We start from the raw sequence: 18,586 nt of genomic DNA on the forward strand, positions 1-18,586 counted from the left end.
TAGAAAGCTAGACATGTCTCCTCAGGAGTTTCACTGAGATCAATGGTGCTAACTCCCAGATAGGAGGGAATTTAGTAATCTGCCATTACCAATTCCTTCATCTCTATGCACAGCCTGAAGAATGAGAAAACTGGGTAATCAAGCCAGGTAAGAGAAGATTTCAATGCTACCTTTACAAAGCAAACATCAGACTGAGTGGAAACAAATAACCCTCAACTCCTTCAAACTTCCTACTTCCAAACCATATTAGGATGACAGGTTTGCCTGCAGGGATACTTTCATTACCATGACTATAGATAGTGCACAGGCGCAAATCTTCAAACTAGCAAGGCAGATACTTCTGTTGTCTGGAAGAATGAGGTCACCTGCCTTTGCTTTCCACTGGCCTATCCTCCAGTGACTACTTTGGCAATCTTGGTTGATTGAACTTCTAAAAGCATGGGTCAAAGCTCTGGGAAAGCAGATTCTGATCTATTACAATCCTAAATTATACAAATCCTAAATTATATAAATTCATTCAAAATCTCTTTTTGACTGTCTTTTACCAGGAAAACTCAGTGAGACAATCCAAAATGAAACAAGAGATAGTGCTACAAAAGGACATTCCCAGGTCAGAAGGCACTCAACAAACTACTGAGGTATAGCACAGGACAACTACAAGTGGTCCTGTGGCTAATGGTGCAACTTGACTGAAACCAAAATCTCCTTCTGATGTTTAGCTGTTGATGTGTTCTTAAGTGAAAGCAAAACTCAAAGCTGCACAACACATATTGTAGGAATATGGAATGTGGGAAGCATGAATCAAGGGAAGCTAGACAGTAAAACAAGAAATGGAAGGTATATGCATTGCAATACTTGGGGTGAGTGAACTAAAATGGGCAGGAATAGAGCATTCTGAGTCAGATAGGCCCCATACAGACAGGCCAAAAAAAGCTGCTTCGGGTCACTTTGGAGGTATGCAGTTTCAATGATGCATGCGTCCTAAGAGTCTGGAAGCCATGCCAAAGCCATGATCAAGTCCTAAGGACTAGAGCGCAGCTTTGGTGCAGCTTCCAGACTCTTAGGACACATGCATCATTTAAACAGCATACCTCCAAAGTGGCCCAAAGCAGCTTTATTTTGGCCTGTCTGTATGGGGCCATAGTTACACTGTGTTTTACTCAGGAAATGAAAGTCAAAGAATAAATGGGGTGGCATTAATAACATGGAGAGACTGCAAAAGAAGTCAAATGACTACATAATCAGAAGGAGAAGATGAAGAAGCTCCAATCTCTCTGCAAAAAACAGACCACAAACAGATTCTGGCACAGACCATGAAGTGCTCATATCAAAAAGTACAGTAAAACTAAAAGAGAACACTATGACCTGAAGAATATCCCCATAGAACTTAAAGTTAAAGTTAATTAAGACATAGGTTTGCACTATTAAGCCCAATTGAATAGAAACAAAAGGAACTCTGTACTCAAGCCAGGCATTGTCACATAGGGATCCAAAATGACACTATCTGCAGCCAAATAGAAATAGAAGCCTCAATGGATGACAAATGAAACTCTTCAAGCAGCTAAGGAAAGACAAGAAACAAAAGTAAAGGGGGGGGGGGGGCAGTTTGAGAGAGAAATAGACTCAGAACTGTGAATGCAACTGTTCAGTAACTTGTGCATAGGGGTGAGGAGAACTACTATAATAATCAATACAAAAAAGTAGAAGGTAATAACAACAACAAAAGGACAAGATACATGTTCAATAAGATTTGAAAAATTAAAGGGAAATTTAAACTCAAAGTGGGGATGCTATATAACCAACAGGCAAACACATTATACGACCAAGTAGAAATAAAAAGATGATGGAAACAATACACTGAAGAACTATGCAAAAGGGATGAAAGGGTGGCAGATTAATCCAAGGAGGAACTATTTCAAAATGAACCTACTATTTTAGAAAGTGAAATGGAAGCTACACTCAGGGCACCTGGGATAAATAAACCACTAGGAACATGTGGCATACCAGAAAAGCTGCTTCAAGTGAGAGAGACAGAATGTACTGTAGTTCTAACAAAAATCTGTCAACCAATATGGAGAACAAAACAATGGTCCAGAGACTGGAAATGTCAATATACATACCAGTCCCCAAGAAAGGGGACACCTGTCCCACGCTGCAGTCAGCTAGCGTTCCAGGAATCAGGTAGTAAGAATACAAGAGCTGTTGAACAGTTAATTCAGTCCATGTCTGTCACGGAGTATCCAGCAGGATGAAGAAAGAAGCAAAAGGCTTGTTGTCAGTTGGTCCAGAGGTTGTTTAGCTAGTCAGCAGTCCAGCTAAACAAAGTCTATGTATGTTTGTAAAAGCTGGACACTTTAAAAAGCTGATAAGAAAATCGACTCATTTGAAATTTGCTGCTGGGGGAGAACTCTATGGATACTGTTGACTGCTAAACAAATAAATGGGTCCTAGAGCAAATCATGCCTGAATTCTCTCTAGAAGCTAAACTGAAGCTACTTTGGACATATCATAAGAAGACATGACTCACTAGAAAAGATCATAATACTTTAAGTTTGAAGGCAGTAGAAAAAGAGGAAGACAGCATTACAGATGGATAGATTCAATCCAAGAATGTCTCTGAATCTACAAATGTCTCTGAATCTACAAGACCAGAACAGGGCTGTTGATGGCAGGTTGACATAATTTCTTTCATTTATAAGGTTGTCTAGAATTGAAGTTGACTTTACAATGTATTTTCTTAAAAGCAGATTGTGACTATCCTAAAATGGCTAGGTAAACTGAATAGGAAGGAGACATTTATGTAGTCTTAAGCAGATTCATTCCTCGGTGACAAATAAGACAGGAGTGAGAAATGTGAACATAAACTTTGTTCTTGCTTCTTCACAGATTAGTTGAGAATCGAGGCCATTTTTGAGAGAAAAGTCAATTACACAATATCAGGTTTAAATGGGAAACTGATGTGCATTATTGTAATGTATTTATGAATAAGTATTCATAAAATACAGTAATAATACAAAACAAACACCAATGTATATTATATATTGTAAATCATTGCCTAAACATTATAAAAAACCGCAACAATTGAAGGATTCAGTCCTTTTTAAAGAGATCCAGATGTTAATACTATGAAGAATGTATAGATGTTGTTAGAGTAGTCTTTCTTGGAAAGAAGAAATTTGTATTGCTGACTGTTTTGTAAAAATGGAATAGTTTTTAAGCAAAAATAAATAAAAGACCAGGTCATATGTACCTAGACAAATTGACTGAGATGGCAAACTACAATCGTTATTCAATTATAACTTTGAATTGCCATTCCCTAATGGCTCTGCCTCATAGGATGTTACAATGAATGACAATCTGTATTTTAGTCAGTACATGTTATTAGAAAAGCAGGTGCTGGCTGAAATCCTAGAAATACTTGGCACCTGATCACCACAGAAGTATATCAAATGACTGCAGCCACTGCAGAGCTATTTTATTTATTATTCAATGAAGAAAACTTGTTTAGTTATTAAAGTATTTGTATCCTGCCCTTTATCATGAGATCTCATGACAGCATTACAATTAAAATAATATAAACCATTACTGGGAGAAAAACAATAAAATAATTTAAAGAGAATAAAAGCATGTTAAGCAGGTCATCAAGTTAAAACAGCAGAAAAGGCTACAACAGTGAAAACCACATACATGCACTAGTACATTTTAAAAAGGACGGATTAGAAAACAAAGCATTTAACAAAAAGCATTTTTTACTTGGTTTCTAAAAGAAATAAATATTGGTGTCAATTAGATCTCCATGAGAGTGTGGTCCAAAAATAGGATACCAAAACCAAACATGCCCTCTCTCACATCCACAGGTCACTCCTACTAATGGGACATGTAGGAGGGTCTCTCCCACAGATTTCAGTTCTTGGGCAGGTATGTAGCAATAGCAATAGAATTTACATTTCTGTACCACTTATCAGTGAACTCAGTACTCTCTAAGCAGTTTACAATCTGTAAGCCAATTGCTCCCAACAAGTTGGGTACTGATTTTACCAACCTACAAAAGGATGGAAGGCTGACTCAACCTTGGAGCCCTGGGATCCAACTCACAACCTTGTGGCTGCAGTATTGGCATTTAAGCACTGTGCCACCAGGGTTCCTAACATAGGGAGAGTTGCTCTTTGAATTATCAAGGTCCCAAGCCATTTAGGGATTTGAATGTCACCACCAGCACCTTGAATTCAGATAGGAAGTGAACTGTCAGTCAGTTCAACTCCTTTAATACCAGTAGAATATTCTTTGTATATGATATTCCTGTCAATAATCTTATTGCTGCGTTTTGCACTAGCTTTAGTTGCTGAGTCATCTTCAGGGACAGCTCAACATGGTGTGCATTAAAGCAGTCTCACTGGGAAGTTACCAGAGCATGGACTATTGTGGCTAAACTATCTCTGTCCAAGAAAGCTCATATCTGGTGCAACAGATGGAGTTGGCACCAAGAACTTCAAGCCACAGAGTCCACTTGGGCCTCCAGAGACAGAAATAGGTCTGGGAGTACCCCTTGCAATGCACCTTTACTTTCAAAAGACAGCCATTCAGGACAGACTGGCATGTGTGTGTGCACAGACACACTGACACATCTATCTGCTCCAGACAAATCTACACTGTCCTATCTGAAAGTCTGATCCTGATCATACATACCTTTTGAACTTATTATGAGAAATAATAGATTAGCAGAACTATATTAACCTGACAAGTTCTCAGTTTATCTGCCAGTCTACAGACTACATTTAGAAACAATATGTTCTATTAGCACTTACTGGAAAGAAAATTCTGAGAAGGAGGTCCACAATCCCAGTGCGCTTCCTGTAGCAGTTTAAGGCGATCCTCTACAGATATCTGTGTGTACAAATATATACAAGCAAAAAACATTAAAACCATTTAAGTTGTTCACAGAGAGCAACTGGTCTAACAGCCAGTATTACAAACAATGCTTTACAATCAGTTAGCAAATAGACTTTAGACATATTGCAGATTACGCTGTCCATTTACATCTGCCCTCTTGTTTTTAATGTTTATGTACAAGTGCCTAATGATCTTTCTGTAAGCAATGCAAATCAATAACAAATAAGATTTTCACAGTGACTAATTCAGCCCATTGAAATGTGAGTTTCTCCCTCTTCTGTTTCCTTGTCTAAATGTCTGCAGTCAGCATGCCTCATTTTGATTCTATTGATCTTGCAGCTGCCTTTACAAGGAACCACTTTGGAACATGCTGTTTTGCTGGTTGACAGGATGGGCAGACATCCTCCTGGTTTACTAATTAAACTGCTTTTGCCCATCCAGCAGGAGCCAGGTTGCTTAGTCAAATCTCCATAAGGCATAAAAAGCTCTGTAAGGCATTCCAGATACAAAATTACAATGCAAGAAACACAGAGATGCTTCAGAAATGTTAGTAATTTCACCTCAAAGGACACGCTGTTTCTCAGCAGAGTACAACTAAACTCTGCAGGTTGCAGCTGTCGAAAATAAAGGAGCATTTCCCCCTGCTTTCACACATTTTGCATTTTCATTTTTTTCCTTTTGAGGTTGAAATGTGGCCTTGAAATAGAAAAATGAATGAATAGAAATAAGCTGAGATGTACACAAAGCTTTTGGCAAGAATCTAAAGGCAGAATAATTATAAAAAATTGTATTTTGGTTCAATAAATTTATACTAAAAATTCTTCAAGTCCATCTGCAAACCCACCTGACCTTATGTAAGAAACATGTTCTGACTATCGTATAACTCTACTGTATTGCCACTATCTGAAGAGTTAGTCTTTAACATTATTTTTAAATTAATTTTACTGATGTGCTTTTATATGCATTTTAAGTATTGATGTATGTATTTTAGTGGACTGTAATCCCACCTCAATCCATCTGGGAGAGGTGGGAAAATATAAATAAACTATATTATTATTATTATTATTATTATTATTATTATTATTATTATTATTATTATTGAAGGTTTAGGCCTTCTGAACCATTTTGGAAGTGGCAGAAAGGAATCCATTTGACTCCACTACCATTCCAGACTACACTAGGCCCTGTCATGCCTTCTAACATTGCAAATATGAAATACTACTACTTTTTCATAACTGTAACTAGTATCCCCACAATAATAATAATAATAATAATAATAAAAAATTATATTTATATACCACTTTTCCAAAAGATCAAAGCGGTTTACACAGAATTAAAACCAGTTACAAACACATCATAAAAATAGATAAAAACCAGTAACACAATATACACTATACAAATCTAAAACAGTCATTCAATAGGGTGAGGCAGAGAGACAATGGTATCAAAATACACAACTTCATTTTCCAGAGGGGAAAGCTTGATAGAAGAGGAAGGTTTTAAGCCTCTTTTTAAATGTTTCCAGGGGGGTGATAAGGCGGAGCTCCTTGGGAAGACTGTTCCAGATTTGTGAGGCCACTACTGAGAAGGCCATCTGGGATGTAGTTACATATTTAGAAGGTGGGATTTCCAGCAAATTCTTCCTGGTTGTTCTGAGTGTGCGGGGCGGACACCCTAGCCCAATTTAAAAAAGGGCTGAAAACATATCTTTTTAAACAGGCGTACCCCCAATAGCCCTGTTGCGATTCCTCTCCCCCCCACTGTTGTTACAACCGTTATTACATCGCCGCTAGCTTGGAATTGTTATTGGAATTGTTATTGTTATTGTTGTTTTATATAGTGTAATTGTAATTTTTGATAATGTTTTTATTGTAATTTGTGTGTTGTTGGATTGCTAAATCCACCATTGTAACCCGCCTTGATCTTCGGAAAGGCGGGCTAGAAATAAAGCTTTTATTATTTATTTATTATTTATTATATGGGGAGATGCGGTCCCTCAAGTAACTCGGACCCAAGCCATGTAGGGCTTTATAGGTAATAACCAACACCTTGTATTGTGCTCGGAAGCGAATAGACAGCCAGTGCAGATCTATCAGAATAGGTGTTATATGGTCAAACCTGGAAACACCAGTGACCAATCTGGCTGCCATGTTTTGTACTAGCTGAAGCTTCTGGGCTTGGTACAAGGGTTGCCCCATGTAGAGCGCATTACAGAAATCTAAGCGAGAGGTTACCAGAGCATGTACCACAGTTTCAAGGCCCAGGTAGGGTCGCAGTTGGCGTCCCCTGGAATGTGGCAACTAGGATGGTAGTAATGTCAAACTATCATCGTCAACATCCATAAATGCCCTAAGTATGGTCTGGATATGCCCCTAGATGCCTTTATTTATTTATTTAAGTTACATTATACCACATTACCCAGATACTATAATTCCACAGTTAAAAATCAGGACTCCCTAAATCAAAATGTCTTCACATGCTAATGGAGTGACAGTAAAGAGGGGCCTATCATACCTCCTGTGGAAGGGAGATCCACAGTCTGGGAGCAGCCGTGGGGAAGGCTTTCTCATGAGTGTGCCTGTGAGTATGGTGGGACTATGAGAAAGCCCTCCCCTGGAGATCTTAATGCTCATCCTAGCTTATATAAGGAGATACAGTCTTTCAGACAGTCTGGACCCAAGACACGTACACAACACTTTAAAGGTCAAAACCAGCACTCTGAATTATGCTTGGAAACAGACTAGTAGCTAATGAGGTGGGGGGACACTGTCCCTGTACCCAGCCTCTGGGTAACAGCTTGGTCACAGCATTTTAGATCCAATGATGTTTCCAAACAGTTTCCGAAGGGCTTGGTTCTGTCTCCCATTCTGTTTAATATTTACGTGAAACTACTGGGCATGGTCATCCAAAGTTCTGGGATTAATGTCATCAGTATGCTATGACATACAATTCTATCTCTCCTTTCCATCCAAACCCAAGGAAGCTGTTTCTGTTCTAAATTAGTATTTGAAATCAGAAATGGACTGGATGAGGGAGAACAAATTGGTGCTCCATGTCAGTCGGTAGGCAGATCAGAGAATAGAGATATAACCTGTGGTGGATGAGGTTATACACTCCCTGAAATCTTATGTTCGCATCTTGGGCTGTACTCCTGGACTTGGATCTGAGCCTGGATGCCCAGGTCTCAGCAATGGCCAGAAGTGCATTTGCACAGTTAAACACAGTGTGCTAGGTAGAGTGCACGCTACAGTAGTCCAAAGGGGATCTAATCAAGGCAAGTGTCACTGTAGACTGATGAAGGAACAGGCACAGCTGGCATTTTCCTTTTCCCTTCATATCCTTTTTACAGCTAGTAATTTTTAATATAACGTAAGGAATTGGCACCTGAATTTTATTAAGATTACAATTTGCTATTCATTTGTTTTCCACCTTTCACACAATAATGGGACTCAAGGCAGCTTACAACATATTAAAAAAATGATTTGGATTAAAAACTATACAAAAACTTCAATAAAAGTATAAATACATTATTTAAACACAATACAACATATTAAAATGATTTAGATAAAAAAACTATACAAAAGCTTCAATAAAATTTCATTAAAAGACTGTACAAATACTATAAAGTATCAACACCATTAAGAGCACATCCCAGTCAGTTTCTACAAGCCTGATAGTATAATAATGTTTTAACCTGCTGACAAGGATGGAGCAATCCTAGTCTCCTTGGGGAGGGAGTTTCACAGTCTGGGAGCAACCTGAGAAGGTGGTAAGATAGAGAGATGGGCCTCCCCAGAATATCCTAAGAGTTCCAATGGGCTCATCAAAGAACCTGGACCCAAGTCATACAGTGCTTCATAAGTCATCACTAGCACTTTGTTTCATTACTTTCTTTTCCCTTGCCATTCTCTCTCTCTGTCTCTCTTTTTGAATCACGCATTTTTAGTTTTTAACTATGAGGGTACAGAATACTTCACTTTGATACAGCTGTACATAAATTTATCTGGAAAGTTTTCCAGCTGCAAAGCAGGGTATGAAATATCTAAGATAAATAAATCAATAAAGGATCGATTCATATTGCAAGAGAAAAGCATCAAATGGGAATATTTCCCAATCCACTGAAGAGAACAGGATACCTCTAAAAGTTTCCAGCGCATATTGAGATCATCAAGTTGCTGTGATATCTTTAAGGATGGGTGGAGATCAAGTGGAGAGAGTTGACTGGATAAATCGTTGACAGCTTTAACTTTCAAGCTGATTGGTGCAATTTCTTCTCTAAATGCCTAGAACAGTAAATATACACCTGCTTCAATAAATCATCTTAATAAGCAGAATCACAAGCTTTATGAAGCACATGCAGGCACACCCATACATTCTCTCCCCATGAAAATTCCTATCAAGTGACCACCCAATAGCAGTTTACTAGTTTCAGGAAACACCCCTCTCAAAATAATAAGAATAATGTGTAAATTTGCTACTAAGATTGATTGGAACTATGTAAAATTTATGAAGTTTTCCAGAAAATGTATAAGGATTTAATTCTTTGTTAATTTCATTCTTGAAGCAAGTAACAAGTATTTTTTTTTATTTATTTTTTTGTAATTTTCTATCCGATTTCAAGAAGAGCTTTAAAAACTTTACAGTTTTTGAAGACTATTTACAGTTCAGGGCTTATCCTATACAAAAGGTGCATGCTTTTTTGCAACAAAGAAAACCATGTGAGAATTTTGCAACTGTTGCATTTTCTGCACAGGAAACAGCATTCTCTGTGCAGAAAATAATGCAGAAAAATAATACATAAGATGTATTTGGCACAGTATAAATCTTGAATTGTCTAGACGCTTGTCAGTCCAGGATTCTCCTCATGAGACTTCTCTGGCACTCAACTAACATGTTTTTGACAATTTAAAAATATTTTCAAATATTATTTCCATACCTAGAAACAGTCAACAAACAAATAATGCAATGTGGGAGGTGGAGGGTGGGATGAGGTAATAAGGCAATTGTACTTGAAAAGTTAATATTCACTACATGTCAAAACTCATTGCATTTCAACTCATCTAGCACCCTTTCTCAGTTGCTACACTACATTTTGTTTTAATCAGTTACAAAATTAAGGAAGATTTTTGTTCATTAGCTAATGGTCCACCACCAGAATATCCCTACTTCTAATCACTGAATCACTGGTTACTCAGTCTCAACATTCACTTTAGCTTCATGATTGACCAATATAAGCCTCAACAAATGCTCCACTTTCTACATGCTAAATAACATAATAAGCTTCTCTTTATTTTATACAAATGTTATTAAGATACACCAAACTACCTCTGAAATGCAGAAAGAAAGAGCATTCCCAGTGCTTTTCATAGCATTCTTGTATATTTATGTTAAAATGAGAGAGAGAGAGAAGAGAGAGTAGCTGTATCATATTTAAATCAGCAGCAGTGCAGATATAAATCAGGTCACGTAAGGATATAAATCAATCCATTGAATTTAGCTTCAACTTTATTTGAAAGCAAGAATGACACATGGGCAGAGTGTTATGTGTTTGCTTGTAAGGCTACATTACCCTGAAACATTGTTTTCAAATTATCTATAAAAGGACAGATAATAAGTTTCTAGTTCCAGTGCTAAAATATCCAGTTATATTTTATATTATTATAACACTGTTACATTATAACACTGAGACTCACTGCCTTAGGTTCTGTTGTCCAGGATTCTGAGCCTTGCAGCAGTATGATATATAAAAGCCTATGCTTGCATGGTGAAACATACTGGAAGTTCAAAGACATTAATAGGAGCAGATTTATTTTGCTTCATGGTGAGGTAACCACAAGGATTTTCTGGTATAGGGAGTCTGTAACTGTACTTATATTCTAAAACAAGATACAAGAAAGCACAAAGGATTTGTGTTTGGTGGGGGCTTGTTTTGTTTTGAGTTTTTTTAAAAAAAAATAGATATGGCAATCCAGTTGAAATTATAAACTGGTGCGGCATAAATCAAGTTCTCCTCCACATTAAACACCTGCCAAAATATAAGCGATTTTGTTCTCCTTCATAAAAATCTGGAAGGTCAAACTTATGTGGGGCTCCTTTGAGACAGCTAGCTTTCCTAGTTGCAGTTATGTCTATGTGTCCAGGGAGTGGATCCTTCAGGTTCCTTTAGGTACCTGTCCCTTCCTTGACTCACATTAATTTTCCCCAAACTCTTTCTACTCCACTATGCCTCCTGCTCCAATAAGTAAAATGTTAACAAATTATATTTTGAATGTTAATGTCTTCCTAGCAAAGGACGTGAACTATAACTGTTTAATATATTTTATTGACTTGGGTCTTTCATTCTGGGCAAAGGAATAGCAGGGCACTAGAACAGATTGTGAACAACTATGATTTTGCAAATTAGTTTGCACTGTTAACATTTAAACTCTATAGAAGCTTTAGTTCAACACATATAATATTCAAAAGGAGATTTGTGCTTACTGTTGTTTTATCAATGTGCTCCTGGAATGAATCAGTCAATGCCTCTCCAATAGGTTTCCAAGCATTCCGCACATTCTCTGCATCTCTCAAGTCAGCATCTAGGTCATCCATAGAACACTGCAAATCTTTCAACTTTTCTAGTGCCTTTTCAACTTGCTTCTGCCAACTGTTGGCACAAGAACTGAGGTTTTCCCACTTCTCTTTCACTTCCGCAGACCGCTTACGCATTGCTTTGGCAATCTTCTGTGCTTTTTCTTCAGGGGTCAACTCTGTAATGAAAAACATTTCAGTGTTGTTATTATTGCATTTTTGAAAGAATAAGGATTCATGAGGAATTGAAAAGATGCATTACTCTTCCCATGTTCCTTTTAACAATACACATGCTGCCAGTGGTTATTAAACTATGGAAACTCCTTTCCTCTGCTACCCAGTGTACATTGAGTTGATGCTCAATAGAATATTAAATTAATGAGGGATGAAGCTGAAGGCCTTTTCAGGGAGAGTATTCAAACAGGGACAAGTATCAAATTAAATACAATAATAATAATAATAATAATAATACTTATTTATTTATAAAACTCAACTGCTACACTATCCTGATGGGATCTGGACTAAATATATGGCAAGATATATGGAAATATATGGAAAAGGGAGTATTTGAGGACCTGACAAAGAGTATCCCATGCTACCATAACAGTATGTACAGTGCTGTGCAAATTTACAGTGCTATATTAATAATAATAATAATAATAATAATAATAACAAAAAAGATTTAACTGAACAAAAAAGATGTGTTAACTAAAGCTCATCTGCCACCAATCAGAAAACAAAAACATTAATGGAAAATAAAATAAGTAATAGTTATCATATTACCTCCGAACAATAGCAGAAAATTAAAACTACAGTCCGTCCTCGCCTTACGTGGGGGATCCGTTCCGGATCCCTCCGCGTAAGGTGAATTCCGCCTATGCTCGAGCCCCATTGGAAACAATGGGGCTCGGGCGCGGCGGCGCAGGCGCGCACACGGCACAACGGGCGCACGCGCCCATTCAATTGAATGGGACACGCCGCCCCTTCTGCCCCGTGCGCACGCCGCGGCTTAAGCGCATATGCTCAAGGCCGCGTATGGCACGCCCGCGTATGGCGCAGGCGCACTGTATTAATCTGTGCATATTTAAGATTGCTCACCAGAAATATATAACACAAATACTAGAAATATGATTGGAATATTGTGTCCAGTTCTGGGCACCACAATTCAAAAAGGATGTGGAGAAACTGGAGCGTGTCCAAAGGAGAGCGACTAAAATGGTGAAGGGTCTGGAAGCCATGCCCTATGAGGAACGACTTAGGGAGCTGGGGGTATTTAGCCTGGAGAAGAGAAGGTTAAGAGGTGATATGATAGCCCTGTTTAAATATTTGAAGGGATGTCATATTGAGGAGGGAGCAAGCTTATTTTCTGCTGCTCCAGAGACTAGGATCCAGAACAATGGATGCAAGCTCCAGGAAAAGAGATTCCACCTCAACATTAGGAGGAACTTCCTGACAGTAAGGGCTGTCCAACAGTGGAACAAACTCCTTCCTCAGAGTGTAGTGGAATCTCCCTCCTTGGAGGTGTTTAAACAGAAGCTGGATGACCATCTGTCGGGGGTGCTTTGATTTGGATTTCCTGCATGGCAGGGGGGTTGGATTGGATGGCCCTTGTGGTCTCTTCCAACTCTACGATTCTATGGCGCGTTTCAGACTACCCGTTTGGGGCAGCCTGTAACCAGCCCTTTCCCTGCCGGATTGGGGCCTCAGCTGCCACAATGACAGCCTCCGAGGCCCCAATCCACTGCTTTCCAGGCCACGGGGAAGTGGCGAAAAGCCGCTTCCCCGCGGCCTGGAAAGGGGTGTCCTTGGGGCTTCAAGCCCCAAGGACACCCGATGGCGGTGGGGAGGAGGAGAAAGGGGCTGCGCCCAGTGACGCAAAGCTGGAAGGAGCTCTGAAATGCAGCTCCTTACGGGGCTGCAGAAAGGGCGTTCTAGGCACCCTCGTGCAGCCCCACTACGTCACAACCACGCCGCCCCGTTTAGAGGCGGCGTGGTCGTGATGTCAAGAAGTGACGACCCTTTCTAACCCTAATACAGACCCAGTCCGTACTTTTATGCCCATTTGTAACGGGCCTATGATTCTATGTTTTCTAGACTCAAAATTTTGCAGGCTCAATAATGCCTTGAAAGAGAGAGTTAAGCCCAACAATTCTTTTCTGTTTTGGCTTAGAAGGAAATGAGGGGAGGGAATTCTACATTTAAAGAATGTTGTACAAAAAATTGAGGAGATTGAGGCTAAAACCCAAATATGTAGGGAATGCCACAAACATGTGCACACACACACACACACAAACCCGAGATAGGCTACTCACTTGTCCCAAGAGGTGCTTGGAAATGTCACTTTTTGGACCCTAGCTCTCAAGATACCCTCAATCAGACTGCTCAATGCTCATTCTATCTAGAAAAATTTTGCAATCCCAAAAAGTAACATTTCCAAGCTCTGGTCCTGAATCTAAGGAGCACATCTTTATAAGCAAGATGAAGAAGAAGATCTTTACTATGGGACTGCTTTGAAGAGCTGCCCCTGTGTGACTGTGAAATAGGCCACAAGCGAAAATCTTACCTCAGTGGGACAGCAGGTTTGAGAGAAATACAACAAAATTCAAAATCAACAAAACAGGGATAACTTTGTTGAGCCAACTAAGAAAGCACAAAATACATCATGAAAGCTTTCAAAGCTCCACTGGCTTCTTCATTAGGCAAAGGTGTCAAAAATCATACAGGAGAAGAAGAAAAATGATGTTAGTCACAGGCCTACATTTTGTCTTTAAAACGTTATGTCTGTTGTCAGTTAAAATGGTACCAATACTACTACTACTAATAATAATATCGCAGGTGTACTTCCATTTTTTGACAGGGAAAATATGGGGGCCTTCTGTGCTGTTTAACATTAAAAGATCACTCCTGGAGGCATCTGGGAGCAAATACATACTTTGGGAAGTAAATTGTGAGCTGCATAAAAACAATGGATACATTTTGCCCACCCATGTTTCAAAGACTGACCTAGATAAAGTTAAGGGACCACCATGGTGTAGTAGTTTGACTGGTAGCTAGGACTCTAGGGCCCTCTCCAGACGGGCCTCAAGTGTGCCCTATCACGTGCCAGGGGTTGACCAAGGGCGCACCGTCCATACTGGCCTCACCCCTAGCACATGACGGGAGCCTCAAAATGGCGGCACCCTGTACACACAGGTGCCGCCATTTTGATGCGACAGATGCTTAGCGTCCGCACGTCCCAGCATCATTGTGACACCGCAAGTGCGCCATTGGCGCACTGCGGCATCACAAACGCGCTGCAAGAGGAAACCGATTTTTAAGGGTTCTTTTTGCTGCGTGAGGGAGCCGCGTGGTTTGTCCGCTGCGGCTCCCTTGTGCAGCAAAACAAGGCACGGATAGACCACCCTTTTTGGGTGGTCTGTATCCCGCCTAGGAGACCAGGATTCAAAGGCTTACTCAGCCATGGAAATCCACTGGGTGATCTTGGGCATGACATACTCTCTCAGCTTTAGAGGAAGACAGTGGCAAACCTTCTCTGAAGAAATCTTGCCAAGAAAATCTCTTGATAAAGTTGCTAACAACTGTATAAAGTTATATGTGTTGGTGATCACTTGCTTAGTTGGCTTTAAAAATGAATTAAACAAATCAGACATATTCAAGGAGGACCTGTCTAGAAATCAGGATGATGATGCATAGCTTATAGATCAGGAAGGCAGCACGTTGAGGGAGAGAACAGGCTGGCCAGCGTCATCAGAGGCTAGCCTGAAGATACAGTGTATCTTAATGTGTATTTTATCCATAATTGTAATGTTTTATTAGTTTTATATATCTATTGCAGATTTTTTCTTGTACTGTTTTATAATTTTCTTGTACACCGCTATGATCTATTTGGAATAGCAGTTTATAAATAAAACTTATTATTATTATTATTATTATTATTATTATTAAAAGTGGGGAAATGTTATTGTTTTTTGTGTTCTGTTTGTAGACATTCATGAGGCATCTGGCTTGCCACTGTCGCCAACAGGATGCTAAACTAAATGGATCTTTACTCTGATGTTATAGCACACTTTGTTTCCTCTTAATGTAAAAGCAAATTACTTTACAATATGAACTACAGGGTGAGTCTCTCTTATTTGAAATGCTTGGGACCAAAAGTGTTTTAGATTTTTTGGAATATTTTCATATACATAATGTGATACCTTGGAGATGGGACCCAGGTATAAACATGAATCTATTTCATATACACCTTACAAACATAGTCTGAAACTAATTTTATACATGGCATTTTAAATAATTTTTGCATGAAACAAAGTTTGTGTATAGTGGACCATCAGAAAGCAAATGTGTGGAGATTTTTGGAGTATTCCAGATTTTGGAATTCTGGATAAGGGATGCTAATCCATTTTAACATAACTTGAACATCATTGTATCTTTGGAACTGGGTTGAAGATTTTGGGCTGCTCTTGATCTAAAGATAGAATCAAGAAAGAAATCACATGTACATTACTGTTTTGACTATACCTCATAAAATCCTCAAGCCAACATGGCTAGTGGTGGCTAAGGTATCCTGGGATTTCTAGTCATGGGATATGCAGCGCAAAAGGCAACATTTCCCATCTTGGCAGTAGAACCAAAATGGAAAGATTGCATGGATTTAACCCTAGGCATTATGGGTTTTTTATCCACTGTAGGTTTCCACAGTTAAGTACATTCCTTGCTTACCAAACAAGTGCCAAGACATCCTACCAGTGACACCTGTTGATGTGAAATGCACCCTTTAATTACAGTTAAGTAATTAAAGCCAAGGTTCCTCAGATTGTTAAAAGTCATCTGAAGGGCATATTTAATTTAGTGTTTCTATGTAATGGTGAATGCATTTTTATATTGGCTGCATTCTTCTTTTCAATGTCTTCCTTTTCATTTGAGAAAAGAGAAAAGGGAAGCTTATAAACTTGATTTTTAAAAGTATTTACTTCAGAACTGAAACCAAACACATATACTTTTATGAGCTATAAAAATGCTTGCAATCTATTTCTTTATGACATGACTACACCTTGCACATCAACATGTCTGCCATTCTGATGTTCCAAAAATGTTTGATAGTAACCTATTAATTAAAAAAAAAAGCTGAGATTGTAATTATAATAAATAAAAATGTGTTAGTCATGTTTTTATTTTTGTTTTTTGGAGGAATTTTTGGAGCAACATTTTCCAGCAAGCCATTGACCTGTGGCAAAAAAACAGCATATACAAATTGGTTTTGACTTTATATGGTATGAAATTCTTCTGTTTTTAAATATCTATTATGTTTTCTCCACCTCAAAAAGGTGGAAAAGCTTTATGTACATCAGTCCATTTATTTACTAAAAAAAGAAAGCATGTTAAGTCATGTTCCTGTCAGAAAGCAGATAGGGAGAGGACCCCATCTGTTTCATTCTCAGTATTATTTAAATAAATTTAAGATAGTTTTAAAAAGTTAAGCATCTGCTCAAAATGAATTACTATGGTGTTTCAAACACTAGAAGTATAGGTTGGCAATCTGTTCAGCAGTTACAGTATCAAAAGCTGGGCTTACAATATTGTAACTACTGGAGATTCACATTTAGTCATGGATAACTCTACTTTTGGAGTTTGACAGTGCTTCAACTAAAGTGTTAACAAAGTGCTGGAGATTGATCCATTGGGAAATGATATCCTTAAGCATGCTCCTGGTCACTGGGGCCTTAGGATCAACAGTTTTGGCAGGACCTCAAAAGATCCTTCCAGGTGCCTGATCTTGGGGGCCCCCTGGGCTGAAAAGGGGTAGGGTAGGGAACAGGGGGATTTTCAGCTGTAACTGTGATGACAGAGCTCCATCATCATAATCATGATGACCGTATCAGATGTTGGCCATAGTTTCAGAAAGGTGCGGAGGAAGGTTAGACAACAGAAAGAAAGCAGTCTGAATTCTGGCCTTTAAACTGGGTAATTGCGCCTGGTGCTTTCCAGTTGTTTGGGATTCAGTCCCCACCAGCTCCAATCAGCATGACCAATGTTAGAAAATTATGGGTGGCATAAACCAAAGTATCTTGAGGACATCAGGTTAGAGAAGCCTGCCTTATTCTTCCCCTCCTCTTCTGATGTACTCACTATTTCTTCCCCTTCCACAAAGTTGTACCATTTTAATTCCAGCAACTTTGTTATGGCTGTCTCTATACATTTCACAGATACACGGAGTTGGACGCTTCTAATCTGAGATAGTCCTACATGAGACAGACTATCCTTTCCTCTAAGCAAATCAGCTGGAAACACTGCAAAGGTAGGTAGTTTATCAAAAAGACAGATTAGCTTGGGATAGCAATAGCCAGTCACAAGCTATCTGATGTCACACAATAGGATGCTGGCTGGGGAAGGTTGAAAATTCCATTGTGGTAGTTGGAATTTCAGTTTGGGTTTAGACTCCAGAGAGTGAGGGTTCTGCCAAGTCCAGAGAAGGACATAGGTTTTAGGAGTTCCAGAGGAGAACTGGTTAAAGACTAGAGTGAGGGACTTTTAACCAATTAGTTACTCCAAGTGAGGGAGTCATTATAGTTAGCCTGAGTGGCAAAACTATTAGCTTGTTGGTTAGGAATATAAGTAGGAAAGGATAGTGTGAGTGTCCTTGAGTATTAGTAACATTGATACTCTGCGGAGTGTTGAAGATTTGTAACAAAGCTAATATTCAAAAAGTCATTTTACCAATGTGAAGTCCCAAAAAACCCACAAAAACTATCATTTTACCAACTTTATCATATAGCACAAGTGCCTGAGCCAATAACTATTTATTTTGAAACTATTTGGGTAACAACTGATTGAAACACAATAAAGTTCAATAAAGTTCAAAACCTTAAAGTAAACAAGGTTTGGCTACCAGTCCTGAAAGATAGCAAGATAAAGACTCAACAAGTGCAAATGAGAACTCTCCCAGCAGACAATGAGCACTATCAAGCAGACATTAATCCTCTTTCGCAGACCCTCCCACCCTGAGGCCTGCCATTAGCAACAAACAATATACATGCAAATCACTCCTGCCTTTCCAGGTCACACTATCTATCTATCTATCTATCTATATATATACACACACAAATCCTTTCCAGGCAAACATTCT

General features: G+C 38.9%; 1 protein-coding gene across 3 annotated transcripts in view; it reads right to left on the reverse strand.

The window, feature by feature from the left end:
• The window catches only part of UTRN (utrophin), a 446,595-nt gene that overhangs the window by 95,354 nt on the left and 332,655 nt on the right, over positions 1 to 18,586 (reverse strand). For all 3 annotated transcript variants that reach the window (XM_089530248.1, XM_089530249.1, XM_089530250.1), the window contains exons 56-58: positions 11,371 to 11,639; positions 9,027 to 9,173; positions 4,806 to 4,884 (exon numbers count right to left, since the gene is read on the reverse strand). In XM_089530248.1, coding sequence (XP_089386374.1) covers positions 4,806 to 4,884; positions 9,027 to 9,173; positions 11,371 to 11,639 — 495 coding nt within the window. The remainder of the gene's footprint in view (positions 1 to 4,805; positions 4,885 to 9,026; positions 9,174 to 11,370; positions 11,640 to 18,586) is intronic.

The sequence above is a fragment of the Sceloporus occidentalis genome, unplaced genomic scaffold (genome assembly GCF_023333645.1).
Source record: "Sceloporus occidentalis isolate IW3139 unplaced genomic scaffold, rSceOcc1.0.p SCAF_6, whole genome shotgun sequence".
Lineage (NCBI taxonomy): Eukaryota > Metazoa > Chordata > Lepidosauria > Squamata > Phrynosomatidae > Sceloporus > Sceloporus occidentalis.